The sequence below is a fragment of the Gymnoscopelus microlampas genome (assembly GCF_963454915.1).
Source record: "Gymnoscopelus microlampas genome assembly, chromosome: 11".
In the NCBI taxonomy this organism is placed as follows: Eukaryota; Metazoa; Chordata; class Actinopteri; order Myctophiformes; family Myctophidae; genus Gymnoscopelus; species Gymnoscopelus microlampas.
The window spans coordinates 23,389,867-23,414,165 of NC_139948.1; the positions used below are offsets into that span (position 1 = coordinate 23,389,867).

Consider the following 24,299-nt stretch of genomic DNA (forward strand, 5'->3'; position numbering starts at 1 on the left):
TGAGTATCCCAAAGCACTTTATTGGCACCGCACTTTACTTATGAAGTATTTGTTGCACAGAACCCCTGCTAAATGAAACCCTGTTGACCAAGCCCTGCGTAATTTGCACAACTTTATAATTTATTTTATAGTTGTTGTGTAAATTGTTTTTGTTGTGTTTTATTAGTATAGTGTTTATTTTGATTGTTTTTAAGGCACAGATGCCGCCGTATTAGGGACAATAAATATTACTTACCTTTTTGATACCTTTGAATCCGTGTTCAGTTTCTTAAGGGAATTTTCTGAAGTGTTGTGTTCTCAAATCAAAAGTATTGAAACTTACCAGTATAACCCGAACCTGTGAAAGCCTGAAGAAGCTGGATATTTTATTGTTGTGAGTTTGACCCAAATTATTTATTGAAGGACAAAACAAAGTGTGCTATATCCCAAGATATTGGCAAGTCAAATGTGATACAATTTCGGCCTTGTTCACATAACAACTAGTCTGGCTAGTCTTGTGTAGCCAGACTTTAAGAGATCTCTGCCTACTGATAAGTCTGGTGACGTTTTAAGTGTGGGCTAGAGGTGAGGTGTGGGTGGTAATAATTCAGAGATAACAAAAAAAAAACATGCATTGCCGAACCAATGAGAAGGACAGAGGGCGGTGCTTTCTAATCTGGGTATAATTTCCAGAGTATAATTTCAATAGCGAGGAAGAAAATATCACAAACCAAACTGTTAATTTTATACAATGTTGCAATGCAAGAACTTACGATCAACTTCCTCCAAAGAGTTATAAAAGAAGCATTGCGCCACAATGCAACAAAACAGATTACTTATTAGCTACTTACTAGTCTTCTAAAAGTCAAGTTATCCTGAAGTAGGCATTACTTCCATGAGTCATGCAAGATTTAGGTATAATGCATTGTGGAAAAAGTAAACTGTTGTTTCCTTGCCAAGTTGCACTGCTTGGACAAATGACAATTGTCTCATCATGGAAGTGTAATAGTTGATTTATAACTGACCGCGAGGTCACAGTGGCGATGTCACTGTGGTCAAAGGTCAAGGGTTTTGCTGCAGGTGCGTGAAGCAATAAACATAAATAAAACATTGTTATTTCAAGTGAGAAGTGAAGTTCTGAACTGAGGTCATACTGAACAGTTGACTGTTTGGTGTCCATGTCAGATGTAAAAAGCACTGATATTTCAGACTGCCCAAGAAGTCTCCCCATATTCACTGTGGGAATGGAAATCAGAGAGCGGCTGCAACCTTGACATGTGAACACATACTCTAACTGCACTATGCCTGTGAGTTAAGTCTAGCTTTGGAGGGAGGTTAGCAATAGTTGTAAGGGTCATGACTCATGGTCATGGCACTGTAGTAGGACTTACAACAAAATAGATTTTAATATTATTGAGTATTATTATCTTGAGGCTTCCTGTTTTATACAGTAATTTGAACACCTTTGATTTCATTCCTCCAACACGGTTTCAGAATTTTTAGGTAGATATTTATATTTGTATAGAAGGGTCTAACCAGGGACTGGGGTCGCAAATTAGCCTCGGCTATAAACCCCTTGTACAATTGCAACGGTTTCATGTTTTTATAACTGATTCATTGTTTTTTGTATTGTCCCTGTCAAATAAACATATAAATAAAAAATAAATAAATGTCCCTCATACACATGGACCAAACATTCTGTGACAGGGTTTCAAGTTGATATCATGCTTATATCACAGAATGTGAACTGTAATGACTATGTTTTAATCTTCGTATAGGTTTGTCTATGCCCTCTGTGTGGTTGGTGTGTGTTTGTGAGTGATGGGCTGCAGGTGTGTCTGGCTGATTGTGTGAGTGAGTAATTTTGCAGGGAGCTGATTGGTTCCAGCCTTGGCAGAGGGAAGTTTAAAGGGCCTGCTTGTGGGCTCTCCTCTCCAGTTCCAGCAAGACTGCCAGCCAACCTACAGTGTAGACATGTTTGTTAGGAGTTATTGTGTGCATTTTAACAGCCTTGGGTTTCGTATAGGGTAGTTATTATGTTATTCAGGTTCTTATGTTCTTCAGGTTCTTATGTTCTCCAGGTTCTTATGTTCTCCAGGTTCTTACGTTCTACAGGTTCTTTAGGTTCTTATGTTAAGTTAGTTTGTTTGTTGTTTTGATGTAATGCCCACCCTAACTGGCTTTTAATAAAAACCCACAAAAAGGCTGCAAACTCTTGTTGCTGGTGGTCCTTTGGAGCTGGAAAGGGGGGGGTCTCACTTGTTATGTTGCGCCCTAAAGGTTCCCCTAGGCCGGGGCGTAACAACTAATCTTTCCTCACCAACTTCTTATTTCCACTATTTTGTTTGGACAGGGGTTTAAAATATCTGAGAAGTGAGATGTGTTATTTGTCCCAAAATACCATTAAATTGTAAAACTTTAAAAAAGAATCAGTGTAATCCAGACATGACAGTAAAAGCACCAGTTAAACTGATTTAATTGTATTGCCATGTAATTCATTGCATCATGGTCATTGAGTGTTTCCCCACTGAAGAGAACACAATCAATTCAGATTCAACAATTGTGATGATTGGGTTGTTGTAGGTGGTCCCTGTAGGTGGGCTCAGGCAGCAGGGGCTTAGCAAATCTCTTCACCTCCCTGTCCAAGCTCCACCTCCACAGGATAATTTTTGCTGACAGCCAATGCCTGTGAAAATAAGAAATTCATATCAACGAGGGCCAGGCATGTGTGTTGTCCTTCAGGACAAAAGAGCAGAACTGTTATGATATATTTTAGCCTTGTTGTGCTTAACCTTTATCTGGTTGTACTGATTCACTCTCATCTACATAAGCATATTAGATATACTTGTGTGACACCATGGTCACTGCTTTATCAGATACTGTAATTATACAATAAGCAACTGATGAAGCATACTATTCTACATTGTAGAACATCATGTTTTATTGTGTTCTTCATATGATACTCTATTCATTTCGGGTCCTTTTTTATATCTGTTAAGCTCACCACTCAACTGAACCATCACTCACCAGCCTTGAAGGTGCAGTGATCTTCTTTTGTTAAAATACTTGTTAAATAGCTCTATATTCTGATACTAATCATTCCTATAGTGTGTTTATTCAGTAACAGGGGTCTCCCCGTCTCTCCTGCTCTTTAGTAAATGGAAAATACATTTTCAGATCGGGATTCCAATTGTATCCAATCAGGAGAGAGAACTCATACAGGATACAGGATGAACAAGTGAAATTGGAAGTGATTACCCAAAAAATGTGCAGACAATTTTGAAACTGTGACACTATAAAATTGAAGCTGATAAATGGGTACTCTCTCCTGATTAGGTGAAATTGTACAACCCATCTGAAAATGGGCAACCTGATCTGTTTATTAAAACGATGGAGAGACAGGGAGATCCCTGTTATTGGACACATTACAGCATTGATTACTGAATATAGAGCTTTAATATTTTCGCCAAAAAAAACGTTAATATGTTTCAACCAAAGAGATTCCTTCCTTTGATTTGAGGAAAACTCTTTGGACCACATTGAAGGTCAATTAAATTCACAATATACTGTACTGTATATGTATCACTTTTGGAGGACTCTATATTTTTCAACAAATACATCATATACTGTAAAACATATACAGAATCATCATTTAACATCATGTCTTCAGAGAGACAATAATAGCCTATATGCAGAGCGCCGGTTACTCCCATCATGTCTTGATCAGGTGTGGAAATGTGCAGGTAAATTATGAAGGCATATCACAGTTTTTCAGATCCAGTTGCAGTTACCAGACTGTGGCTGAGATGCAGGTCTTGCATGAAGTCATAGACTTTAGCACTGCCAGGCACAACTCCTTTCACCATCATGTCAGTGGTTGCCACAATCCTACAAACACAGAGAGGACAGGACATGAGGTGTGTTTCTTTACAAATGTATCTACGGTATGTATTTCTTCCGCAATCTATGAATGAGTGACAGTGATTTGTGATCAATCTGTATTATTCCCTTTAGTGTGTGTGTGTGTGTGTGTGTGTGTGTGTGTGTGTGTGTGTGTGTGTGTGTGTGTGTGTGTGTGTGTGTGTGTGTGTGTGTGTGTGTGTGTGTGTGTGTGTGTGTGTGTGTGTGTGTGTGTGTGTGTGTGTGTGTGTGTGTGTGTGTGTGTGTGCCAGTCTACCTGTCATAGGCACAGTTGGTTTGAGACACAGTAGTGTCAGCGTCATCAGTGATCAGCCAATGGAAACTCTTGTCTGTGAAGAGGCGGATCTTATTCCAGTCTGCCCTCTTCACATACCTGCAGTCTGTGTTGAAGCCACCCAGTAGCAGTATGTCCTGTTACATACAGTATATAAGAGAGAGAGAGACGGGGCATATACAAAGGCAGACACAGAACCGACGCGTAATGTATCACAAAGGGAAGTGTGTGTGTGTGTGTGTGTGTGTGTGTGTGTGTGTGTGTGTGTGTGTGTGTGTGTGTGTGTGTGTGTGTGTGTGTGTGTGTGTGTGTGTGTGTGTGTGTGTGTGTGTGTGTGTGTGTGTGTGTGGAGAGAGAGAATAATTACATTGGTTTTCCAGCGAGCACGGACATCAACCACCACATCATACAGAGCATCTGTCTCCTTCACAGCCGACTTTGGAGAGGTGTGCTGGGGGATCAACGCAAAGTTCCTCACAGCTAAGGGGGGGGGGGGAGAGAGGAGAGACGGGGATATACAGGAGAGGGAGGGAGGAGGAGAGAGTGGAGTGGATATTTGACAACTAAAAGTGTAATGAATGTATCTGAATACAGATAAACTCTGAATCTGAATGTGAGATAACGTCATAGGGGCATGGGAGAGACCAGGGTGTACTTGAGACCGCAGACTCAGAGAGAAAACTTAACCATAAAACAGAATATCATTCCTGTCGGGCAGAAACCAGCTTACTCAATCTTTCCACTTTTGCATTTTTTCCCATAAATCAGTGCTATTGAACCAATGAAAAGCATTAAAAAGTGCTTTTGACAAAACCATCCAAGTCCACCAAAGGGGGGTGGAGTTAGCTGGTTTTGCTGACTCTAGGCTCCACCCTCTTTTGACCTCCAACCTCATTGTGAGGTTGGAGATCCATTCTGATGAACAAATCCTCCTAACTCCACGTTTTCTTTTGTTTTAGTCATTTCCTGAAAAATGAACATTTTGGAGCTGCACAAAGATAGTTGTATAAGTAAACAAGCACGCACGCACACACGCACGCACGCACACACGCACGCACCCATGCACGGACACACACACAAACACACACGCACGCACGCACGCGCACACACACACACACACACACACACACACACACACACACACACACACACCTTGGGCAGCTTACCACTATAGTTAGAGGAGAACATGACAACAAAAGGCTCTCTGTTGAAGGTATCAGTTCCACAGGGTTCACAGCCGTCATCATACGTGTAGCTCTTAGCTACAGACACAGTCCGTTCTCTATCAACAATGGAGAAGAGGTACGAATGAGGGGGGGGGGGGGGGGAGGGGGGTGAAGTAATTGCAATTCATAAAGTGTGTACTTGTATGTGTGTGTGTACTGTACCTGTAGAGGAAGAGGTATCGTTCCTTGTAGGTGCTGCGACCCAGTGACTCACTGACGATGTGACGGTACCTGAACTCTGGAGAACCTCTGGTAGAGGAATAAACACACAAACACAGATGCAGAAATACAGAAATACATGCACTGTCTACTGTACACAGGTGTACACATAGGTGTAGTATACTTGAAACTAGCAAAAGTGCTCCTCGGAGCACAGGTCTCCGCCAGGTCAGGTAGGTTATTGTGGGCCAGCAATGTTCGGAATGCGCCAATCAGGATGGAATATGAAAAATCGGACGGATCCGATTTGCTCGAAATTTGGATGGAATCTGTAGGAGTACTGTCAAACTATTTGTTTTGCAATTCCGCCTCCTGGTGGCGCTATAACACGCCTATGTGAAGAATTTGGGGCAGAGGTACGGCTCTGGCATCCAGGGAATGTGCGTGCACAGTTTCACTGCCATCCAGCCAACGGTGCCGGAGATTAGCTGTTCACACACGGACAATTACAGTCATTGCAGTAGTTCTTGCTTGCATTAGGGAAAATATTGTTCCTAAAGAAACAATGTGGGCTCGCTAGATAGATAGATAGATAGAAAGATAGATAGATAGATTCGGGCTGTCACATGAACATTAGAATGAATAAATACATACAATACAGCCTTACACAAACATGACCATTATTTTGTTGGATGATATTAACTCAACGAAATAGGATCCAACCTGTCAAGAACTCAATAGGCTGCTTTGTGGGATAATTTCCCCCCCTCAGTTAATGTAGTGGATAGATAAACTACAGAACATGTTTCAAATGTGTTCAAGTCATGTTTCCGCTCTTAACATAGCTAACATTTAGCTACTTTTGGAAAGTTTTGGAAACTCTTTTGAAAATGTTGACCTATATTGACATGAACAAAATAGGGATGCCAGGTTGAAAGTGGTTAAATATAGTAGCTGTACAAAATCCACCCCCTCTCAAACTGAGAGTGGGTGGATTAGAGTTCACAAACTGATCCTGTCACTTAGTGGTGGGCGGGGCCCAATCTGAGTTTAGTTTGGTCCAGCTGGGGTGGGCCTATATAAGCTCAGGTTGAACCAGCAGACAAACATTTTGTCTGAAGGGTAGAGACTCACTGCAGGAAACCCACAGCTATGTGAGCACTTCCGATGCATTATAAGTAAGTTTGTTTTCTGTTTATTAGACTTTATGTTCCTTGGTTTATTAGCTTGATAGACATTTATGCCGATCTGTTTATGCTTTCTGTTTGTATAAGTTACTGATTGTCTGTTTGTTTAAGTTACTGATTGTTTCTGTCTTTCACTCCTATTTAGTTAAATCATCATCACCACCATATCATCATCATCATCACATGTGTTGTACCAACTGGCAATAAAACCACTTTCAACTATCAATCCTGGTCTGGTCAAACTGCTCTTGTCGGCATACTGGTGTCGGGGTGAATAATTTAGCTATGCAGTTAAATCTCTACCAGAGATACAGACATTTTACAGTAGCATTTAACGTTTTATTTATTTAACTTTCCTTTGATATTACTTGCATTATATAGGTGTTTTTTTGGACATTGTGAGACTTTCTTTGTTAACTGCATAAGGAACTGTTACTGTACCAACAGTCAGTTAAAAGTCAGACTGACTGATTGACTGGTTTTGTTGATGTATGAATGGTGCAATGGTGTATGGTGCAAACTTAAAAATGAGATGGGCGTGCCCGTGCAGTCTTAGAGGCTCAGTGTGTTACTTATTTTGGAGTTTTGAAGATTGTGAGAAAGATCTATGTCAAACAGAAGATCCCTAAAAACAGCCATGGTACCTGGTTTGAAACTGTAGCATTTTGTTGAGGTAATTACATCATCCAGCAAAATACAGGGTTATTTGTGTAGTTTGATGGCTTTATGTATTTATTCTAATGGCCATATATGGTGACAGCCCAGAGTGGTTTTATTTGGTTTTATCATGTGTGCACATATTTGTGTTTAGGGACCAGTCGAAATTTACAGAAGGGGGTCCCTGGAGGAAAATAGGGGAGGGTCATGCCTTTCTAATTTTAGTACAAGGGAGGGTCAGCTCATTTTACTTTGAATCCAAGGGAGGGTCATGCAATTTTGAATTGATAAAATAGTTCATTTTTTATATACATTTTTAGTAGCCTACAGCAGAACAGTGGTCAATGACCCCTCTCTATTTCAAATGATACAAAGGATTCAAATCCAGTAACACCTTGGTCTATTTAGAATCAATGACGATCGTTAACAATTTCAATGCACAGCAAGTGTGAACGACCCAGTCAAATCTATTCAGCGTCTTAACGATGGTGGTTGAACAATTAAGCAACACTTCAACAGGTGTTAGGCATAGAGAGATGCATTATCCCAATTTCCAACACAGAGATATCCTCTTTTAAGTGTGTTTTTGTTGCTCATAGAATTAAATACACCAGGTAGGTTACAATGAACAATATATAACTGGATATTCATAATCATTTGAAGTAATTATGTGCATGTGATTAATTTGGATCTATATGGACATTTGTGCATAGATGCCAGCCTATAGCTCCACAAGTAAAACCAGAATCATCAGGCCATAATTGATAGCCTAATAGTTAAGACTTAGACAGGGGCCATTTTCGAATTGCACAAGTACAAGCAAGCACATGCGATTGATATGGGCGCATTTCCTACTTATGATGACTCAACCAGGTAAACCGGTACAGTTTCCCTTGAAATTCTAACTCCCATTTCTGTGAAAGTATTTAAGGGAGATTTAGTACATCAAGGTAAATACAGGCTTTTATTTGATGTATGATGACGCATCAATGTTGTCAATTACTTGGAAGTCGGTGTACATCAAGGTAAATACAGGCTTTTATTTGATGTATGATGACGCATCGATGTTGTCAATTACTTGGAAGTCGGAGTATATCGAGGTAAATACAGGCTTTTATTTGATGTATGATGACGCATCAATGTTGTCAGATACTTGGAAGTCGGATGTCTGACTCGGATGTCCGTATTTACCTTGATGTACTAAAACCTCCCTTAAATACACACTATGCTGTGTGCGTGTGTAAAACTGTCATCCTTGAGTTGAATTTCCCTTCTGTTGTCACGCACATTAACAGTATCCACCATCGATAAAATCAAATATAATACAAATCTTCACTTTCCTACATTACTAACTGCATGGTCAGGGACCACATGCAATACCTCCACGGACCACCAGTTGAAAACCCATGATATAGGCAACAGTGTAGTCACCGTAGTTAATAATTATGGGATTCAATGGGTTTCCCACATGTAAGTTTAGAACACTGTCCATTCTGCTACCACTACAGACACTACACTGTGCATTTAGCAAGACTGACTACAGTAATGTTCTAATCAATGTGGAAAGCAAAACATCGGACATATTATCAGTTTTAAATGTCATGATGTTGTTTGATGGGGAGGGTTAGGGGTGTCAAGATAACACTAATTTCACGATACATACATGATGTTGGGCATATGATATTGATATGATACATTATTAATGTTCTTGTCTCATGTATCATCAACATTGGCCATCATCTTTAGTTTAAAATAACAATTATAAAGCACTTTAAAAAACAATTACGAAGTGCTTTGTACACACAAATAAATACATTTGTGCAAGCTTAAGGGAGAAGTGAGGTTCTCACTAACTATAAACCCATTGTTTCAGAGGACAGATAGACACTAACAAAACAAATATAATATAATATAACACTGCATAACTATAAATTCCACAAACCTCATATTTTTGTCATCTGGACTTTACGAACCAAGTTCAGCCTAGTTATTTCCAACAGCTCAAAACAATATATATAATAACTATAATACCAGATACAGTATAATACCATGTAAACAATCTTAGATTAGATGTAGGCCTATTTGAGAGTGCAGACTGGCATAACTGCTTTGACGCATGTCACATTAACGAGCGTCAACAAGCATCAGCTGACACACAACACCTCCCCTCTGCAGTGCTTTAAACTGAAAGTGACTGGAGTCTGTTTCATTTCTCTCCAACATATCTTGAATATGATATAAGACATGATTAATAATTACTGTGATTACTTTACATTTCGTATCATACACCATACAGTAAGAACTTGTATAACTTTCACCGGCAAAAAAATAATAATTTTAAAAATATTATGATACAGTATGACATCTTGACAATACTTATCGTCACATTTTAATACCACGATAGGCTATATCGTGGGACAATATATTGTGACACTCCTATAGGCGGGGAGGGTTAATCTTTTTTTTTAATAACTTGGGAAGGGTCATTGATTATTTAGGGTCATGGCATTTTAGATCAGGGCACATCCATTTTCTCCAGGGGTACCCTTCTTTAAAAATTGACCTGTCCCTATAAACAAAAATGTGTGTTAATTGAGGAAAGGGTTGCAAACAGCCCTGAGCAATGGCAACTACGGGTGGTAGTTTTGGAGCTTGAATTGTACAAACGTTTTAGCATCAAAATATACTTTGAGTACCATAGTAAAAGTACTCACATTTTCAGAAAAGAGCAGATCTACAAGCTCACAACGCATCAAGTGAAAGTATATAGGAGTAGTTAGGGGCCAAAGTTTTGGGGAGAATAAATAAATAGTGAGAACATCAATCATTTTTGGGGTGAACGCTGCAGCAGCAGCGAGCACACTATTAAAGGAGGAGTTCACCCAAAAAATACTTATTTTCTATCAATTGCACACCCCATGAAGCCTTGAATTCATGGATTAATTTTGTTTTTGTGGCAAGCCAAGAATTTGATGACCAGGTGTATTTCCGGTAGGAGACACAAAGAATCTACTTTGTGTCTCCTACCGGATACATTAGCCAGAAGGAGACGGGAATCAAATTGTTAGCTTAGGAATGCGACAAAAAAAAATAATAATCCATGGATTCAAGGCTTCATGGGGTGTGCAATTGATAGAAAATAAGTCATTTTTTGGGTGAACTACTCATTTAAGCACTCCTCTGACCTATATAACAATATGATGTGTTATTTTTAGTATAATTGGCAGTTTCTAGGCACCCAATCACTGAAATATAGTGATGGTCTCACTTGTTGACATGCTCCATCAGTCTGTTGGTTGCAGACAGGTCACTGTCTCTGACCTCCTGGATCAGAATGACGTCATAGCGATGGACAATCTACAAAGAAGAATTAATTGAAATATTGAAATTATACCACTTGTTGACCTTTTGTGACTTTTGAGTTTACTTTTAAAGCAGAAGTGTGTCCAGAACTATGTTTCCCTTTAATAACAAATGTGTTAAAGGTAGGGTAAGTGATATTTTTTGGTTAAAACAAAAAGTATTTTGTTAAAAGGTTTAAATACTATATTCTGATAATAATCATTTCTATAGAGTGTTTTTTCAGTAACAGATGTCTCCCTGTCTCTCCAGCTCTTTAATAAACAGAAAATACATTTTTCGGTAGGTGTCAAAATCTCAGCCAATCAGGAGAAAGTACCTATTTTTAAGCTTAATTTGTATAGTGTTCCAGTTCCAATTTTGCCTGCTCATTTCTTAGTGTCATCACTTCCAATTTCACTTGTTTAATCTGTATCCTGATTGAGTTCTCTGTCCTGGTTGGATACATTTGGAAATGAAACTGAAACTGAAACGAAAATTCATTTTCTGTATAATAAAGAGGTGGAGAGACAAGGAGACTCCTAATACTGAACAAACACTCTATAGCAATGAGTACTATCAGAATATAGAGCTATTTAACACTTATTTTAACCAAAGCAAATCACTTACCCTACCTTTAATTGTACTAAATTAATAAATATAAATGTACACTGTTATTGTAAAATGGTAGTTTAGATACTTACATTAGGCTACTATGTCACATGGCTAGGCTTAGGAGTTAGGATTAGGTAAGTAACTGATGGACAGTAAGTAATGAGGTACATTCACTTGTGGACTGTTCTTAGGTATCTGTACTTGCTTTTTTGGATACTTACTTTCACTCCACTACATTTCAAAGACAAATATTTTACTTTTGATTCCATTACATTTCTAGGAAGGCTGTGAAGTACTTGTTACTTTTAGGTCTGCTTCTTTTTTCTTTTCTAAAATACAATAGGTCATATCCTGTGTTCTCAGGAGAAAACCAATTACAGTACCTGCTCTCAACTGGGATTGATGTAAAAGCGGAAATACGCCATGCAGGGCTATCCATTGATTTGATGCTATCCCTCTTTCACTCACACAAAAGGCGGTAATGAAGGAGGCAGGAGAAGAACCCACTAGCCTGACCAGCTCATTGAGTCTGACAAACCTGACAAACCAGAACACCCATATCTCAAGTCAATATTTGAGATTTTGGGAATGTGAAAAGGTTCATATATTTTCAAAAGTTTAGTATGTTTACTGAGTGTTTACTGTGTTTTCCTTTTTGTTGATTCGATTGCATTGTTGCATTTCTGTGTTTGTAGAGCAAAGTGGTTCTTACAAGCAAGACATTGCATGCTAGGTGATTTCAGAGTTACAAGGTTCTATAAATGCATTGTGAAAACATTACTGCAATGCATCGATAATACAAATAAATTAACTTTTACTAAGTAAGTATTTTTTTAAACTTTTGAATACTTCAAAAGTACATTGTACTCTATACTTTAACTTGAGTTTTGACTGAGCACTTTGACTGTGGCGTTGAGTAGGCCATGGGACTATGTTTATTTAATTAACATTACTCAGGTAATTTGTATCAGTTTGCCCAGAGAAATAGTGTGTTCATACCGTGGAGATGATATCCATGAGGGTGGCATTGGAGGACTTCTTGTCTCCAAATGACTTGATGTTGAAGGCTCCCAGCAGCAGAGCACTGCCCAGCTGCAACAGACCCAGCAAGAGGCCCAGAGAACACACCAAACGCATTCTGGGATGGTGTGAGATAAGTTCAGGCAAGAGCAGGTGCACAATAAAATTGTGAGTGTTGCATTTAAGTCTGATAGTACACAAATGTAACCAAATGGACCCATAATGGTCCATTTGGTTATACTTAACACTGAGGATGTTCACTGTGTGAGGGAAATAGGGTCATTTCAAAAGCCAGGGCTAGGATAAAATAGTTAGGAAGGAAACATCACAAACCAAACTGTTATCTTTATACCAAGTTGGAATGCAAGAACTTAAAATTAACTTTCTCCAAAGAACTGGTTATAATAGAAAAAGAAAATACAAAGATAGCAGTTAAGTGCATCACAAACAATGCAACAAAACATGTACTGTATTAACTAACTTGCCTTTTTCAAAGCAAGTTAAGCAAAAGAATGCATTTCTTCCACGAGAAACCACATAATACAAGATAAGATTTGGTCTGATACTGCTATTATAAAAGGTACAACTGTGCTTCCTTGCCAACTTGTGCAGCTGGAATAAATCACATTTGATTTTGAAATGTCGCATTTCTTGTATTAATAGGATACAAGGTCACAGAGCTGTTACTGTGGACAAAGGTCAAACGTTTGACCGATGCAGGTGAAGTTATTAATCAAAAATAAGAAATGATCACTTCAAATTAGAAAGATGGACTCTTTGCTGTCCATGTGAGATGTAAAAAGCTGAAGTGCTGATATTTCAGCCTCCCTGTTTAAAATTCACTGAGGGAGTGGAAAACAGAGGAAGATAGCGACTGCAACCTTGACATAAAAAAGCTAAAAGAATGTAACATCTGCATTTGTTACTGTGTTGCAGTTGTTCCTCAATGTTAACAAGCTCCGGCTTTTGTATAAAGGTAAAAGAAAATTGAGGATCATAGCTACAATACCTGCTTCTGAAAGTCAGTCCTTCTCTGGTCACAGTGTGAATCCCAGTCAGTTCTCAGAGGCAACACCCAAGGTCTCTAGTGGCAGGTTTTATATACCTGTGCTGGTGAGTGAAGCCATTCTTATTGGAGCACACTGAAGCAGGCTGGACTGGAGAAGATGGAGGGCAGAGGACTGGAGGGGGGGTATGCAGAGCAGGTGAGGCCAGCACATCCCTGGTTTTAGTACATCAAGGTAAATACAGGCTTTATTTGGACATCATGTGCCCATATCAAACGCATGTGCTTGCTTGTAGTTGTGCAATTCGAAAATGGCCCCTGCCTAAGTCTTAACAATTAGGCTATCAATTATGGTCCGATATTCTCTTGTGGAGCTAGGCTGGCATCTATGCACAACTGTCCATATAGATCCAAATTAATCACATGCTAATTACTTCAAATGATTATGAATATCCAGTTATAAATTGGTTATTGTAACCTACCTGGTGTATGTAATTCTATGAGCAACAAAAACACACTTAAAAGAGGATATCTGTGTTGGAATAATGCATCTCTCTAATATGCCTAACACCTGTTGAAGTGTTGCTTAATTGTTCAACCACCATCGTTAAGACGCTGAATAGATTTGACTGGGTCGTTCACACTTGCTGTGTTGATGGCTTGTTAACAACTGTCATTGATTCTAAATAGACCAAGGTGTTACTGGAATTGAATCTTTTGTATCATTTGAAATAGAGAACTAAAAATGTATATTAAAAACGGACTATTTTATTAATTCAAAATTGCATGACCCTCCCTTGGATTCAAAGTAAAATTAGCTGACCCTCCCTTGGACTTTACAATTAGAAAGGCATGACCCTCCCCTATTTTCCTCCAGGGACCCTTCTGTAAATTTCGACTGGTCCCAAAAGTCAAAGCCTAGCCCCCCCCCCCCCCTCGAACTGTTTGAACTGTACCTAGTTTCCTGTGCTTTTTTTTGGTAAACTGCTAATAAAGTATTCAATCAATCAATCAATCAATAGTCCTGTCCTGTCCTGTCCTGTTCTGTGAGAAATAAGCAACCAGGTCTATGAGAACGAGCCCAAAAGAAGTGACTCAATGCCACATGAGCACTTGTTGTGAGCTTGTAGACCATGCTCACTGATTTTCCAACGGAAGATGACTTCTTGTGTTTCAGCTGATTGGTCATTATGACAATCTGTACCTGTGCAAAAAGTAAGAAACACTTTAATGTTTGAGACTTTTAATCTTTTGTGAGGTGCTGCACCCAGGCATGAGGAGACAGTAGGAAGTTCCTTAGGAGAGGGGAAGAGTTTATTTGAGCTGTTTTGAAACACAGTTACCACACAGTCTTTATAGGGGCTATAGTATTCACAGTTTGTAGCTTTGATTGTTTTTATTGTGTAAAACAAGGGTCTAGAGACCATGAACAATCCTCAAAGACACTTTCTTTTCATAAAATACATTTATTGAGACAACAGGTATGTGGGTGTGTGATCGTTTCCATTTGAATGAACAGAAAAGACTGCATGGTTGGTTTCTGTGTCATATGCTTCTATGCTCCAGAATCTATTCTAGAATGTACCCTCATCATAGCTCTGACACCAAGGCAGAATCAACATCACATTAGTTTAAAGGTTGAGGCAATTGTAGGTAATGTTTGATATCGGTTTCCATAATGCAGCACAATGCATTGTGTGGTTCACATCCATGTTCAAATCTAGTTCATACAAAAAGAAAAGAAAAACAAGGAAGATGTCGTTTTCTATAAGTCCACAGGGTGTAGCTAGATAACCATTACATTTAATGAAGCAAGCTGACAACCATGTCTTCACTTCCTGCTCTCATGTTTGCTGTCATTTTACACAAAGCAGGAAAATGTAATACATCTGTGTTCATTTCATGGAAAATAGATGTCATTACCAGCTGATAATATCAATCCACTTTTCTTGTCATTTGGAGTTTGCCACTTACATCTTACAATAGTCAAATAGCCTACAGAGATAGATACAATTTTTATTGACCAAAATTAACACTGTCCATCTAAACAAGTCTCCAATGAACAGCAAAGTGAGACTGATGCAGTGTCCTGTGGAATTAAGCCTTCATGAAGCATTATATCAACTGAAAAAAAAGAGACATTTCAAAGAATAAATCATTATCAATACAGTTTTACATTAAAACTAAGGATCTATTTGGCTTGAATTGATTTAGAGCCAGTATGATTCCACTGTGTGCACCTACTGTATGTATGTACTGTACTGTTGTACTACTACAGGCAAAGACTCACAGCTATTATTCAAAAACATGTTCTAACTCAAACCAATAGGAGCATAATAACTCACAAACAACTGCTTTGGTTTCTGTTCACTTTGTAAATTGTAATTAGAAATTCATCTTCACACAAATAGAGGATCGATCTGTCCCTCAACAGAATCCTCGACCTTCTGCGTTGTTTTGATCATTATTCAAGTATCATTATTACTGTAGATAGCAAAAAACTAAAACACCATCAATCTTTTAATAGTCATTATTGGAACGCTTACCAGTTAGCGTTCCAATAATGACCATGCCCATCCTATCCCTGTGGTCAAACTGGTCATGGACTCCAACCTAAAAATCAACCCAGTACAGTGTAGACCGAAGTACTCAACTAGCCTCAGAATCTAGCTTCATGCCTACGTTACATGTTGTCTAGAAACAGGGTTGATTCTAGAATCTGCCAGGTCAAGCCAAAAGAGGCAGAGCGTTGAATTCAGGCTCTGCAATGTAGATATTAATTATATACTGTATATTTTAGAGAAAATATTTGAGTAGCCAACATATATGTGAAATATACAGTATATATATTGGTGAACTTCGAAATCTAAAGAGTCCAAAATATATTTTCACAAATGTCTTATTTGCGTATGTTTTGAAGAATGCATGTGAATATTTTAGGCGTGTTTTGACACAGCACTGACTCGTGGATCGTTTTTGTATTCTTTAGTTGGCCATGAGATCAGATCTTTCCCATCAAGGGTACAACATCAGATTTTCTGTCACGGTGTAAATGCAGCTGCAATGTGGATTCATAAATTGGATGGAAGTGGCAGCACACAGATGTTAGTTCTATCAGACATACATGAACATAGAGTACTGTCATGGGTGTGGTTATTGTTGGTGTTCTCCAAATGAAACAGCATCCTGGCCACAGAGAGAAACACTATACACAGTCACAAAGAGGTTCTGATGACACTTTCAGAGCTAAGGATGTGTCACTTCAGTACTTCACACACAACGCCTTAAAGACTCTTATAGTGGTTTCAAACAATAAATAACTTTCATTGTTTTTCAGTGAAGCCTTGAACACGATAAAAAAAAAAAAAATCACGTCTCTTCTTTTTATTCTGATTTCACGTTCTATTTCTTCTTCTTTTAAATCCCAAACGTCACAGCACACCACAGAGTCATTGTCACCATTAAAACACAATAGTCAGCAACATGATAAAAGCAAACAAACAAAAAGTGTTAAAATCCTACATATTATAATCACTACTACAACTTCATTACACTTCCTTTATTCTACGTGGTTAACATAAGAGTAAATTTTTTTTATTATTTCATTTTTTCCAGCAATATGTTTTCTTTTTGTTGCCATTTACTTGAACTATACATACAAAGTGAATATGTACAAAATAAATTCCTTTGTCTTTAGCTTCACTTAAAACAAAAAAAAAGAAAACAGAATGGACCCAATGGAAAGTCCTGGGATGGATCCCAATAAGGCATGTCTCCTTCCTTGCCTCCTTTAACTCTTTCCGTTCATTGGCACTGATTAAGAACCGGTTCCTTCCTATAAGTGAGATGCAAGGAAGCAGGAGACAAGGAGAGGAGAATAATCCGTATGTTGGAACAAAGCTCACGTCCTGTGCTGAGAGGAAAAGGAGGAGAGAGGAGCAGGCGTCAGATGAAGATGGTTGGAGGTACGATGGCTGGGGACTGATGTGACTGGTGTGTGTGTGTGTGTGTGTGTGTGTGTGTGTGTGTGTGTGTGTGTGTGTGTGTGTGTGTGTGTGTGTGTGTGTGTGTGTGTGTGTGTGTGTGTGTGTGTGTGTGTGTGTGTGTGTGTGTGTGTGTGTGTGTGTGTGTTTGTAGTTAATAGAGGAATAATGTGCACAGGCTTCATGAACTTACAAAAATCCACATAAATGTTGGATCAGTTCATGAACCTGGTGGTTTGTGCTATTTGGTGATATTGACACTAGGTGGCAGCATCGGACTGAGATGAAATCCTGTGTGAGTGTGTGTGTGTGTGTGTGTGTGTGTGTGTGCTCCTGCCTGCGTGTGTGAGAGAGAGGGAGAGAGATAGAGATGAAGAGTCCAGGTGCGCGTACGTTTGTGATGAACACCTGACCTGTACATCAAACACATTTAGAGCAAGCCCCGCCCACCACAGCCCCAACATCCTGTGTCTATTTACGCTTCCTGAGCACCAGGTACATGAGGCCGCTGATCAGAGTCATGGGGAAGCTGACCCACGCCAGGATGTAGGAGGCACCGTAGGAGCCCTTCTTAATACTGTCCACGTGAAAGCTGTCCCTCTCCGCCGTGTAGATGGACGCCGCGATCATCACACACAGAGCTGGGAGGAGAGGAGAGGTAAAAACATATACTATATAAGAGGGATGATTGTAATTGGGTCATGTGAGATAAAACTCCTAGAACAAACAGAGAATGTGGAATGATTCTCTTGTTTGAGTATTGATGCAGCTGGGCGCGTGCGTGCGTGCGTGCGTGCGTGCGTGCGTGGATTACATACAGGCCAGTATCTGGATGATAGCAGTGAAGACAAATCTCTCTCCTTGTTTCAATCTGAAGAGCTGGAGAATGAACACAAAGAAGCCGACACAACACAGGATGGTGGCGAGGATCATGGTGGCCTGGACCGCCTGGAGGTAGGCTGGAAACACAAACACACACAGTAACATACATAGTCAATCTTACTTATAAACGTATTGACTCTACCTTGTGTACAATATTCAGTCGCATTAGAGCTACCAACAGACTGACAAACAGTACTGTACTGACTGGAACTAATCTCTGGGACCCCAATCTGCACTGTAAAATAGACACGTGTAAGGGTCCATTTGGACCCATGGTGGTCCCCAGACATGATGTTGAGAAACGGTACACTAAAGGGCAGGTACACACTGTAGGACTTTTAAAGTGGTCGGGGGTCGTCTGATCGTTAAGCATTTCACACTACAGGAGTTTATTTCTTGAAATCGGCTATCATATATCGTTGTGGTTTTCACCCTATAGATTGATCCCCGACCAGGGATTACACACTGTAGGATAGTTCACTAGGATGCTGTCCAGAGTCAGGCCAGATCGTCTTGCTGAGCCTTTCACACACAGCGAGCATTATCTCGCCGATCAAAGGCCGATCTCCGTCAGATCGGGAGGTTTTGTCGGCGAGCGCCAAAAAAGGTCTCGGACAGCATAATCGGACCAAATATCCTGCAGTGTGTACCTGCCTTTAGTCAAAGCTATCCAGGAGGTGTAGAGGTAGAGGAAAAGAGGAAAAGAAAACAGCAATGTATTTGTCACATAGACACTCTTTCACTAAAACACACAGAACTGTATATACAGGCACCCATATCTTGAGAGAATATGTAGAATAATTCCCATGCTTTAACCCCTCCTTTCTCTTGCTGTGCGCTACTCTGTGTGTGTGTGTGTGTGTGTGTGTGTGTGTGTGTGTGTGTGTGTGTGTGTGTGTGTGTGTGTGTGTGTGTGTGTGTGTGTGTGTGTGTGTGTGTGTGTGTGTGTGTGTGTGTGTGTGTGTGTGTGTGCGTGCGTGCGTGCGTGCGTGCGTGCGTGCGTGCGTGCGTGTGTGTGTGCGTGTGTGCGTGTGTATGCTTGATTTGTGCATGTTACCTGCATCAGCTGTGTGGCTCTTCTCCACAGGGTAGCACGTGGCATTGCAGGAGTACCACAGGTCAGAATAGATCACATCGAATCCAGGTGGTGACACCACCCACCACGCCTACAACACAGACAGACAGACAGAGATGGGGAACAGAAAGAAAATCATCAAAACATCTCAATAATTGTATTAAAACATGTATCCAAAAACTATTCAAAAAGAGCTGTACATTCAGAGAAACCCTTCATGTCCACCACGATAGGCTGTATTCGTACATGTACTCACATTGTATATGGTGGCAACGAAGAGCAGGACAGCTGAGGCCACATGGAAGAGGATGATGAAGGCTAAGACGATCAACATGGCTGTCCTTCTGAGTTAGACTGAATGTTTGACTGGTACTTGTACACTGCTTCCTGAGCAACTGGGTCTCTCTGCAGGCTGCTTAATTAGCTGTGTGTCTGTCTGGCTGGCTGAGCGTCTGACCCGTCGTGCGGCTGAGTGTCTTGTTGTTGGATGACTGGTTGAGAGGAGGGCAGGGTGGATGGTCAACAGGATGGTTGCTGGCTGAGCATGCTGGAGGACAGATTGTTACGTGTTAGTACTGTGTGATTGTGTGTGTGGGTTTGTGTCAGTATATGTACGGGATTGTGTGTGAGTATGAGTGTTCACTTCCAGGTGCTGACCATCACCTGATTGCTGACTGCCAATCACCACTGCTTCCATTTATTGGGTGGAGAAGACTATTTAAGATCTGTGAACACCTGTGGTCTCTGGTAGCATTTGCAGTTATGCTGTCCACCTTCATGGACCCTGCTTTGTTCTTTGTATTAGTTAGTATGTTTTAGTCCTCTAGTAATTGAATGTGAAAGCACTGGGCCATGGAAGCCAGCTTTTATAAATTCTGTTTTGTTCGATTACAGTAGAGAATATGTATGCTTTGTGTTTGTTAGGTTAGTGGTCAAACCAAGGCTAGATTTTGGACGACTATATTTATCTCTGAGTTGCTCCATGTGTCATTTATGATTTTGTTAAAGTGCATTTTATGTTGCATCCCTTTTTCCCCTAGATGGGGACGTAACACAGATGTTTGGCACAAGATGCAAAAAAGACAGTGCTTTAGTATCACTGACGTAAAACAAATGCACACCATGAATGTGTCACAGAAAATGTCCCCGACTGAAGAAAAAGAAAACAACGTCATGATCATGAGTGTTTGCTGCAGTGCTGCATCACAATTGCCCCAACCCTCAAAATTAAGCAGAGTTAAACCTTCAGTAAGAGCTATCATCGTATAGCATTGTGTTTGTATTGTGATTTCATAAGCAAATTTATAAATGCACAATAAAAAAAAGCCAAGTTCCTACGGTGAAACCAGTTGAGAACCACTGAAATAAAGGGCTGTGTGTTTCTCTTTCCCATCTCAATCCAGACTGGGGGAGTTCAAACCCATGGAGGAGGGGCAATGCTATATGGGCATTTCAGACGGAATTCCCAGACCCATCCACTACAATGCTTACATCTGCAACCAATTACCAAAATATTTCAAAACAAAAGAAAACTGGCAGGATAATGATAAAGCCAGGGAAATATTTACATTATGATACCGCCTCGAATTACACAAAATGCTGCTTACATGTTAATGTGAGTGTGTATCTAGCCGTGTGTGTGTGTGTGTGTGTGTGTGTGTGTGTGTGTGTGTGTGTGTGTGTGTGTGTGTGTGTGTGTGTGTGTGTGTGTGTGTGTGTGTGTGTGTGTGTGTGTGTGTGTGTGTTGTATACACAAGTTCAGTTTATGTGGGAGTAGAATACTTACAGCGATTGGAGGGTGAGAGTTAATGACAGAAGGAGTTGATTATTTGCATGTCTTAGGAAGAACACAGAAGCTCTGCCACGCTGTTATTTCATGACACAATGATGTTGGTTCGTAGAAACTTTACAACTTACAACAATGTATCTTCATCAGTGGTTCCGAAACATTTTAGGTGGAGACCCAAAATAAATTCTGTACAGCGTGTATTTTCACTATACTTCTTTAAAGGTTTTTAAATATATGCAATTTCTTAGATATTCTATCCAAGAAGCGTTTGTTTCCACTTCTAAGGCATATGTAAAAATAAAAGTGTGATCCTTCACTTGCCGTTATGTTTTAAGAGGATAACGCACCAGGGGAGTCAGAGCGCGGTGGTTAAAAGTTTATTTAATGTTTGAATATTTATGAAACAATTTTTCTTTTTTTAAATCTTAAATATAGGGAACGGAAAATATATATATATTTACTCGCGACCCATACAAATGTATCCACGACCGATACAAATGGGTCCTGATCCATTGTTTGTGGGTACTGTATTGGTGCCAATTGGTGGCCATGCCCTACTAGTGCCAAGTGATATGACTGAAATCTGCAAAAACATTACATTTCAAGGCGTTTATAGTGTATACATATTTCAGTGTGTCATATTTCATATGACGACATACAACTATTTCCTAGTCACATCAAATTTATGGGAACAAATACTGTCTACTTTAGAATCTAAAGGCTTTAATAGCTGAGTAGGCAAAGATACACATTAAAAAGCCTGAGTGGAGGAACACACACACGTACGTATACACGCACACATGCAGGATTGCACACACGTGCACGAACACGCACACACACACACACACACACACACACACACACACACACACACACACACACACACACACACTGCCAGACAGCAAAGGAATTAGGCCTCTCCGCCAAAACGGAGTCGCAGTAAAAACAGCCTCGCCCCACCGACAGGAAGCAACACTCTCCAAACTGTGTGTGTGTGTGTGTGTGTGTGTGTGTGTGTGTGTGTGTGTGTGTGTGTGTGTGTGTGTGTGTGTGTGTGTGTGTGTGTGTGTGTGTGTGTGTGTGTGTAACATTTGGCTGTGGGGTGTGCCAAGGGATAGGCCAGCCCCTGTCTGGAGTGGGGGATGGGGAGGAGGGAATGAGAGAACAAGAGACAGAGACAGAGACAGAGAGAAATATTACTGTAAGAGAATGAGGGGGGGGTGAAGCGAAACACATTCAGTAAGTTAGTTACACAGAAAACATTGCTTCATGATACGGCCCTACAGCATGTTACAATTCACATCATAGTTTCAGTTCCTTATTGAACACAGTCCTCTGAAAATGCTGAAAGTCTCAAACTGGCTCCAGAGTACACTTTCAATACTTTTTCATCTTACAATTGTTATAATTATGAAAATGATGACAAACAACTCATACCATGGAGGTTAACTACTTGACCTATTTTATATTTCATTGCACACCGGTGTCACAGTGACAAAAGAGCCAATCTATAAGCTCATATCGCGAGGTGTTGTGAGCTTGAATATCTGATATTTTTTGCAATAAAAAAAAAACCCAGTACATACTCTTTAAATGGCTTAGCCGTTTAAAGAGCTGTGTTGCAATCGTGACCTTGCCACAGCATCCTGTGCTGTGACCCACTTTTGGGTCCCCAATTCCACCGGTTGAGAAACGGTGCTTGAAATTCCTTGACCATCAGCCAGTCATAACATTTCCTCATCACTGCGTTTCTGGGGTGGCATCTGTGGCAGCCAATCAAATCTCAAGGGGTGGCCATGAACTTGTATCCTTGCTTCCTGACCCTAGGACCGAGTGTGTTTTCGTTTTAAGTTGTCAAAACTCACTCGGAGAAACAAAAGGAATGTCACAGCTTTGTAGCCCGATTTGTACTTTGTCGTACACCGAAGTTGTGTGACAAAAGTACAATGCATCTAAACGCAGACACACACAGACACATCGCATCTACATTGTGACCCATCTGACATACTGTAGGAACATACTGGATCTGATTCTGTCTGCAGCTGCCCTCCTGTTGCATTGCCAAAAGAAAGGGGGAGGAGCGAGGGAGGAGACGGAGGTGGAGAGAAAGAAGGGAAACCCACTGACGGCGGGAGAGGAAGGAGGAGAGAAGAAGAAAACATGAGAGAGAACACACACACTACACAAATACACATACAAAAATGGACACTGTGCGTGCGTGCGTGCGTGCGTGCGTGCGTGCGTGCGTGCGTGCGTGCGTTCCCAGGTGTGTGTGGATGTGTGATTACTCGTGTTCTGTAAGTCATTCATGCTCAAAACTGACATTAAAGATATTCTCTATCTCTCTCCTTTCCCTCTCTCAAGCTCTCAGTCTTTCCTCTTTGTCTGTTTGCCTGTCTCCCTGTCTATCTCCCTGTCTGTCTCCCTGTCTGTCTCTCTGTCTGTTTCCCTGCCTGTCTGTCTGTCTGTCTGTCTGCCTGTCTGTCTGCCTGTCTGTCTGTCTGCCTGTCTGTCTGTCTGCATGTCTGTCTGCATGTCTGTTTGCATGTCTGTCTGCATGTCTGTCTGCATGTCTCTTTGTGACCTAATCACAGGGCTCTCAGGGATTCCTGGGAATGAAGTTCTATGGCTCATGGGGGTTCAGCTCAGTGTGAAATCATCGATATACACCTCTGACACCAGACAACAGCTGCACACACACACACACACACACACACACACACACACACACACACACACACACACACACACACACACACACACACACACACACACACACGCGCACACACACACTGTCACACAAAGACGTGGTTAGCACATACATACACTTATGCCTACACATAGAAGAATATATCATACACACACACACACACACACACACACACACACACACACACACACACACACACACACACACACACACACACACACACACACACACACACACACACACACACACACACACACAAAACACATGCAGTCTCAATCAAAACCACATGCATGGCATATGCTGTACATGGCACACATGTGCCGCCATGGTCTGGTATGCATAATGGATATTTCACAGATATTCACACATTATACATCACAACAGACATGCGCACACACATACAACGTGACCCTATGCACGCACACACCAACACACACACACACACACACACACACACACACACACACACACACACAC

The 24,299-nt window shown here is 40.5% G+C and overlaps 2 protein-coding genes across 3 annotated transcripts in view; both read right to left on the reverse strand.

The window, feature by feature from the left end:
- Nucleotides 1-2,476: 2,476 nt before the first annotated feature.
- On the reverse strand, nucleotides 2,477-13,426 carry LOC311056195 (deoxyribonuclease-1-like). The gene is made up of 9 exons (XM_084072644.1): nucleotides 13,387-13,426; nucleotides 12,357-12,495; nucleotides 10,672-10,760; nucleotides 5,563-5,649; nucleotides 5,341-5,456; nucleotides 4,542-4,654; nucleotides 4,157-4,311; nucleotides 3,771-3,867; nucleotides 2,477-2,665 (listed from the first exon to the last, which is right to left on the reverse strand). Exons 2-9 carry the CDS (start codon nucleotides 12,492-12,494, stop codon nucleotides 2,597-2,599), a joined length of 864 nt encoding a protein of 287 aa, XP_083928770.1. The 5' UTR covers nucleotide 12,495; nucleotides 13,387-13,426; the 3' UTR covers nucleotides 2,477-2,596.
- A 1,851-nt stretch (nucleotides 13,427-15,277) lies between these two features.
- emp2 (epithelial membrane protein 2) overlaps nucleotides 15,278-24,299 on the reverse strand; it is a 19,468-nt gene continuing 10,446 nt past the window's right edge. The window contains exons 1-5 of one of the 2 annotated variants that reach the window (XM_084071788.1): nucleotides 22,699-22,764; nucleotides 19,580-19,870; nucleotides 19,306-19,414; nucleotides 18,185-18,325; nucleotides 15,278-18,007 (exon numbers count right to left, since the gene is read on the reverse strand). In XM_084071788.1, the coding sequence (XP_083927914.1) occupies nucleotides 17,838-18,007; nucleotides 18,185-18,325; nucleotides 19,306-19,414; nucleotides 19,580-19,657 (498 nt within the window). In that variant the 5' untranslated portion in view covers nucleotides 19,658-19,870; nucleotides 22,699-22,764 and the 3' untranslated portion in view covers nucleotides 15,278-17,837. Of the gene's footprint in view, nucleotides 18,008-18,184; nucleotides 18,326-19,305; nucleotides 19,415-19,579; nucleotides 19,871-22,698; nucleotides 22,765-24,299 lie in introns of those variants that run through there. The other variant, XM_084071787.1, reaches the window with a different exon arrangement.